Below are 7,275 nucleotides of genomic sequence, written 5' to 3'. Positions count from 1 at the left end.
CTCGATTGGATCACGGGAAGTGGGTTAAAAAACGACCGAAAGATTTGCACGGTCGTAAGCAAGCAAGCAAGCACGCAAGCAAGCAAGCACGCAAGCAAGCAAGCGAACTTAATATAAAGGATTTAATAAGCGCTGGGTTACGTATCGCTTAGCCACCCATACTGCGACATCGGTGACGTACAACTATATAGCTGGCTGACTATATAGCGACGACGATGATGACTGTATAGTTGGCCGGCTATCCGACGACGACGAAGAGATGGCAGCAATGACGGCGATGACAGTGACGGCAGACAGGACCCGAACCCCCACGATAGCCCCGAACCCCCACGACAGCCCCGAACCCCCACGACAGCCCCGAACCCCCACGACAGCCCCGAACCCCCACGACAGCCCCGAACCCCCACGACAGCCCCGAACCCCCACGACAGCCCCGAACCCCCACGACAGCCCCGAACCCCCACGACAGCCCCGAACCCCCACGACAGCCCCGAACCCCCGTTTGCCTCTTCTTTATATCCTCCCAGCGTGGCCAAGCCCCGCCCCTGGCCACGCCCAACTTATAGAACCTTCTCACTGGTTCCAGAAGCTTCCCGATTGATCCCCGCCTTGACCCTTGGCCCAGTTACGCCCCCCTTATGGTTGCCGATATATGTGCCATTTTATGACTCACCCATACCCGTAGTCAGCCCCCATGGTAAACAGATGGCACCCTGTAACTACGCATATATGGGGAGCGGTAGTGCAGTGGTTCACGCGCTGCGCTACGAATCCGGCGATCCCAGTTTGATTCCCGCTCACGGCCATCAACACCCAGTGACGATTATGTGAACCGGTTCTGGGCCTCCCTTAGGGAGACTCAGCCTCAAATGAGTACATGGTGTGGCGTGTAAACATCACCGCTTGCGGAGACGAAGGCGGTCAGGCAGTGGTCTTGGCCACCCACCCCCTCGTGTGCCGTGCCGGCCTTCTTGTGTACGTATATGCATGTTCCATGTGGGCACATACCGATACACATACCGGAACACCGTCACAGTGTGTGTGTGCTGAATTTAGTATGTATGTATCTCTTCCTCAATCGCTTAGCTTTGCAGTGAGTCTGACTTGAGATGACAGTTTCTATTTGCGGAGTGTTTTGTCATCCTTGCCGAAGGTCACGTTTACATTCCGTGAATTCCCCGTCCAACTGGTTGTATTTTACTTTGCATGCATGCGCGAGTTTTGACCAGAAGTCATGGCCGCTTCAAGAGACGACGACAAGTTTTGCTGCTCAATCTGTCTCGATCTGTTCAATTCACCCGTGGGTCTCACCTGCGGCCACACCTTCTGCAAGACGTGCATAGAGAATCACTGGGCCACGCAGGGAGAATTGATTGGGTTCAGCTGCCCCGAGTGCAGAGCGGTTTTCTTTCGGAAGCCAGAGCTCAGCAAAAATGTGCTCATCACCAGCCTGGTGGAGGGTCTCAAGAAGGCGACCATTGGGCCTCGGGAAGATGGCGAGATGCCATGCGAGTGGCACGGCAAGAGCTTAGATCTCTATTGTAGATTGGACGGAGCGCCGATCTGCGTCGAGTGCATGCCTGAGCACGCCGGGCACGAAATCGTTCGCGTGAAGATGCAGAGAGGAGGCGCGCCGGTGAGTTGAGCCCTCTGCGCCGAACGAACACATTCACCATTGTCTCTTTCAACCGAGTTCACTGGACGCTCAGTTCGAGTCACAATGCAGATAGTTCATCGACTTACGAACAGCACCCGACTTACGGTTATCCGTACTTACGAACACCCATACTTATAGTAGCGTATAGTGTATTGTAATGTATAGTAGTGTATAGTGCATTGTAATGTATAGTAGTGTATAGTGTATCGTAGTGTATAGTAGTGTATTACATAAAGTAGTGTATAGTGTATTGTAGTGTATAGTAGTGTATAGTGTATTGTTTGCGTGCGTGTGTGGGCAGCGGTAGTGTAGCGGTTAGCGCTATGTTGCGCTACGAAAGCGGCCACCTGAGTTCGATTCTTGCTCCTGGCCAACACCAGTACCTGGTGCGGTGTGTAAACATTACCACTGGGGACACAAAGGCGGCCGGGCGTGGTGTTGGACACCCACCCCCTCGTGTGCCGTACCGGCCTTCATAGGTGCTACTCGCTAACCGCACTTGCTCCTATAGTCTCTTACAGGTTACATCTTTGTCTTTTGTGTGTGGTGTGTCTTTGTGTGTGTACGTGCTCCCGTGTGTGTGTATCTGTTTGTGTGGCCTGGCACAAAGCGTCGTGGTGACGTCACCGCCACTTAGTGGCGAATGGCGGTTGTTGTTGTGCACGCGCGTGTGCGTTGCTTTCTGCAGGTGATCTTATTGGAGCATAGCGGGTTGACACATCAGCGTCGACCAGGTCGTCAATGAAGGTGGAGAAGAAAAGTGGACCGATAATCATCGGTCCACTTATCTTCTAATTGTGATACAGAGGCATTGATCTGTATACAAAGGCATTGATCCTTGTGATACAGAGGCATTGATGGGGGAAGGTTCTGTGAGGCCTGGCCGGACAATACAAACTTTGATGGATTTGTTGTAGAGGTAGCTCTGCAACCATGTGAGAATGTGTCCAAATACCCCTTGAAGCGGAGTTTGACACTTAGGCTGTTGTGTCACACTTTGTCGATGCCGACGACATCAGTGGTGCAAAGTAGGAAGAAGCACTAGGCCAGGTACACTTCCTTGTGGCGCACCGCACGTCACCGATGACTTGCGTGGCAGATTACCGGCAAAGCTGCTGACACTTTGTGTCCGAGCTGTAATGAAGGACTCAATCCATGAAAGCACGGTACCTTGTATACCATAAGCAGTTCAAAGCCACTTTTATTAGTTATACCGTAAGGAACCCTACTATGGATCAGAGGTCGCAACCGGGTACCCGATACCCGTACTCTACCCGATACCCGACTACCCGTACCCGGGTAGCCGGGTATCGGGTACGGGTACGGGTACCCGTTTGCGACCCTGGTGCGGCCGGGTACGGGTACGGGTAGGCCGTGAGTCACTGGTCAGTAACCGTTTGTCACTCATTTCCCAACGTCTTGTCTCTTCTCACAATTCAAGTTCCTAGAATCAACCCACCCGCGCCTGCAACATGGCTTCATCCCAGAGGTCGCAATCGGGTACCCGTACCCTATCCGATACCCGGCCGAGTACGGGTAGCCGGGTATCGGGTAGGGTACGGGTACCCGTTTGCGACCCTGGTGCGGCCGGGTACGGGCACGGGTAGGCCGTGAATCACTGGTGAGTAACTGTTTGTCACTCATTTCCCAACGTCTTGTCTCTTCTCACAATTCAAGTTCCTAGTATCAACCCACCCGCGCCTGCAACATGGCTTCATCCCAGAGGTCGCAATCAGGTACCCGATACCCGTACTCTACCCGTACCCGGCCGGGTACGAGTAGGGGCCGGGTACGGGTAAGGAATCAAAACCCGTTTGCGACCTCTGCTATGGATTACACAAAAAGGGACGCTAGGCTTCATGACAGTCTTCCAGCTTGTACCTTCCTCTGAAACTCCCGACTCCTCGTGCTCTCTCCTCTTATATATCCCTCAGCCCCACTGTCTGGAATGTTCCCTCACCCTATTTCCCTCAGCCAATCCCTGTCCTTCCCCTCCAACTGATCCAAACCATCGCCTCTGGGTTCCATCTTGTTTCCCTCCTATTCTCCTTCAAAGATTTTCCCTCCAATCACTTCAAAAGCCCCGCCTCCTGACCAATCCCTGTGGACGCCTCTTTTCTCCAGTCGGAGAACTTGGTTTATTACGTGCTTTTATTTAACTCACTCTGTCTGTTGTTGTTGTTGTCGTATCCTCAAATCTTGTAACTCAATTTTAACCCACTTCCCAATATGGTATCGACTGCAAACTTCGTATACTTATGTCATACTGATGACAATACTATATTCTATCATAAAAAATATATTTGTAAACAATCTTTTTACACGCTTTATACGCTTTCTATTAACTCACTCTGTCTGTTGTTGTCGTATCCTCAAATCTTGTAACTCAATTTTAACCCACTTCCCAATGTGGTATCGACTGCAAACTTCGTATACTTATGTCATACTGATGACAATACTATATTCTATCATTAATAATAAAACAAATATTTTTAAACCATCTTTTTATATGTTATGTTTCGGCTTGGGTCTAATTGTCCATGCTCAACTGACGTTGGCTGTAAATCATCACAGTCCCTTATGGCAAGCTTTGGGCCACTTCCTGGAGTCGTGAATTTTGCCATTACGAGTACGGTACATTTCATTAAAGCGTGTTTTAAAAAAAGTATTTTTAAATATTACTTATTTTTAATTAGCCGTTAGGCCGCACATTGGCTTGGTGGTCATTTTCGGTCATTACACGTGAATGCTGTTCACATGCTGAAGCGCCACAGCCATGAGCCACTTAACGGATGGGGGTGGCCAGCGTTTCTGTGATACCCCTATTAGCCCCATCCTCCGCCAGTATAAATAAATATTCTGATTCTGGCTGGGCACAATTCGACTCGTGCAGACGGCGAGATTTCCCATTGTACGTGACCGAGAAAGATGAGAAGACACTTAAAAGACGCCCGGGGCGGGGAAAAGATGATCAAAGTAGCACCGCAAGACGCCTTTGCATTGGGAAACGAACAAAAAAACATCATCATCATTGTCATCTGCACGCGATATGTTTTTTGAACCGTCTTGGCAACCCGAGTTAGATTCCCATTCACGGCTAACACCAGTGATGATTATCTGACCTGGTCCTGGGGCTCCCCTAGGTCGACACAGCCTCAAATGAGTACCTGGTATGATCTATAAACATCGCCACTGGAGAGATACAGGCGGCCGGGCGTGGTACTGGTCACTCACGCCCCTCGTGTACCGTTCCGGGCCTTCATCGGTGCTGCTACCCACTAACAGCACTTGCCCCAACAGTCTGTTAAGGCTATACGGCAGAGGTCGCAACCAGGTACCCGATAGTCGTACCCTACCCGATACCCGGCTACCCGTACCCGGCCAGGTACGGGTACCCGTTTGCGACCCTGGTGCGGCCGGGTACGGGTAAGGAATCAAAACCCGTTTGCGACCTCTGCTATACGGTGGATCTTTGTTTTTTGTCTTGGCACAGACGCTGGGCCGACCGAAGCTTCTGGAGGCCAAGAGCGAGAAGACGGCTCTCGATATGAAGTTTTTGAAGATGGAGCTGAGGCTGAAGAGTCTCTCAGACCTCAAGGCTGACCACGAGAGGCAGCTGGCGACGGAGAAGAGGGAGAAGAGAGCGCTGCAGAGGAAGGTCGCAGAGATGGAGGAGGAACTTAAGGATCTGGTGGACCTCAAGAACGATATGAGGAGGCTGCAGGATGAGAACGGAGCTCTCATCCGTGTAATCTCCCAACTCGCCAAGTGAAATAAGTGCCAAGGAAACTCCACTCGGCTCAACTCCACTCAACTCAACCAAAGCGCACTCAAACAACTAAACAAAACTTCATTCAACTCAACCCACCTCAACTATATTCAACTCTATTCACTTCGTTCTAGTCAACTCCATTCGCCTCAATCCAACCCAACCCCATTCAACCCAACTTAACTAAAACCAAATGTGGCACATTAGGAATGGATCACTCTTTTAAGTATGTCCTTGTACAGCAAGGGAGTAAAGTGTGGTTCTGTGAAAGTCCTGATGTGCTGTGCAGTGCATCAATGCATGTGTGTACAGCAGCATGTGTGTACAGCAGCATGTGTGTACAGCAGCATGTGTGTACAGCAGCATGTGTGTACAGCAGCATGTGTGTACAGCAGCATGTGTGTACAGCAGCATGTAATGACCGAGTCGGGCCTGTAGGTGGCTGGCAGGGTTATTGAATGACCGCGCGGATATACCAGTCACATGGTTAATGGCGACTCGGGCGCAATGCTGGTTGTAACACACGTGTTGTTGCATTTGACAGGTAAAGGACCCAAAGGTTGTTTTGATCGCTATATAAATGTTCTAGACTTGTTCTAGACTTTAAGCTTGGCTTTGAATTGTTCGTTTGTGATATATGCAATTAGAGGCGTTTTAGCACTGTGCATTGTAAAGGGATGACGCACTGTAATTAGTTACTGTCATTGTAATTCTCTAACTCTAATACTGTTTAGTCTATAACCATGCCCATGTACCCAGAGTATGACTACTTGCAATGCTATTGAGAATAGAACACATGTAAAGTAGTAAGCTGTACAATGGTGCGATACAGTACGTATACTGTACACGTACAGTACATATAATGGGTGTAATATACCGATATAAGTGGATGGTATAGATAGACATACAGCTTAGGATTAAAGTAATAGTCGAATCGTGATGTGCAAATGTGATTGTCAAAGACAAGGATGGTTTATCAGCAGTAGAATTGGGTTTAAGAGAACGGGTTAATGAATAACCGTACGTGTAAACATGGTTAATGGCGGCTCGGGAGCAAGGCTGGTTGTAACACACGTGTTGTTGCATTTTACAGAGTGACGGTGCTGTTCTTCACAAGATTAATATTAACCACAATAAATGAATGTGCTTGCCCTCGATTTGGAGCACCTGCCCACGTCCTTCATTTCGAGTGTGTAACACAAACTTAACCAAACATAGCTCAACTCAACCCAACCCAATTACGTTCTATCCAACCCTACTTAACTCCATTCAACTCAACCCAACCCAGCTCAACCCAAACCAAGCTCAACCAAACCTAACTCCACTCAACTCAAGCCAACAGATCTCAACCCGAACTCAACTCCAATCAACTCAACTCAACGCCAGCCAAACTCAACCCAAACTTAATCCACTCAACTTCAGCCCAACTCAACCCAACCCAGCAACTCAACTCCATTCAACGCCAACCAAACTCAACCCAACGACTGCTCAACAACTCCGCCGCCAACTCAACTCAAGTCACCCCTCAACTCAACTCAATCCACGCCAAAGCCACGCTCCTCCCAAGCAAGGAGCAATGGAGGAGGCCAAAGCGGAGCGCCGAGCGGCAGCTACGGCGAGCTGCCACGTCTGACCACCGAGTGTCCAAAAGGAGTCGGCACCGAGGGCCGTGGGCGTGCTCGAACGACGACAAACTCTCGGCGATTCGACGAGAGCTCAGGAAGTGGAGGAATAGCCATGAGACCCAGACGCCACCGGAGCTAACGGGACAGAAAGCGCGGGGAACCAACGGAAAGCGCGGAACGAACGGAAAGCACGCGGAACGAAAAGTGTGGGGAATGAACGGAAA

At 50.0% G+C, this 7,275-nt stretch overlaps 1 protein-coding gene across 1 annotated transcript; it reads left to right on the top strand.

The window, feature by feature from the left end:
- The first annotated feature begins 1,234 nt into the window (after positions 1-1,234).
- LOC133360654 (E3 ubiquitin-protein ligase TRIM7-like) lies at positions 1,235-6,975 on the top strand. Its single transcript, XM_061579448.1, has 2 exons — positions 1,235-1,636; positions 5,151-6,975. The coding sequence occupies exons 1-2, from the start codon at positions 1,235-1,237 to the stop codon at positions 5,427-5,429; spliced, it is 681 nt and encodes a 226-aa protein (XP_061435432.1). The 3' UTR covers positions 5,430-6,975.
- Positions 6,976-7,275: the final 300 nt, after the last annotated feature.

Source organism: Lethenteron reissneri, chromosome 69 (genome assembly GCF_015708825.2).
Source record: "Lethenteron reissneri isolate LAM-NWPU_2019-01 chromosome 69, ASM1570882v1, whole genome shotgun sequence".
Taxonomy (NCBI): Eukaryota; Metazoa; Chordata; class Hyperoartia; order Petromyzontiformes; family Petromyzontidae; genus Lethenteron; species Lethenteron reissneri.
Note: the sequence above shows the minus strand (reverse complement) of the source record. Positions and strands in the feature narration are given on the sequence as shown.

What these genes read in the sequence shown, in the direction of transcription:
- LOC133360654 (XM_061579448.1), top strand. Translation starts at nt 1,235, where the DNA reads ATGGCCGCTTCAAGAGACGACGACAAGTTTTGCTGCTCAATCTGTCTC. An exon ending in TGCAGAGAGGAGGCGCGCCG is followed by an intron (nt 1,637 to 5,150) that starts GTGAGTTGAGCC and finishes GTCTTGGCACAG; the next exon opens with ACGCTGGGCCGACCGAAGCT.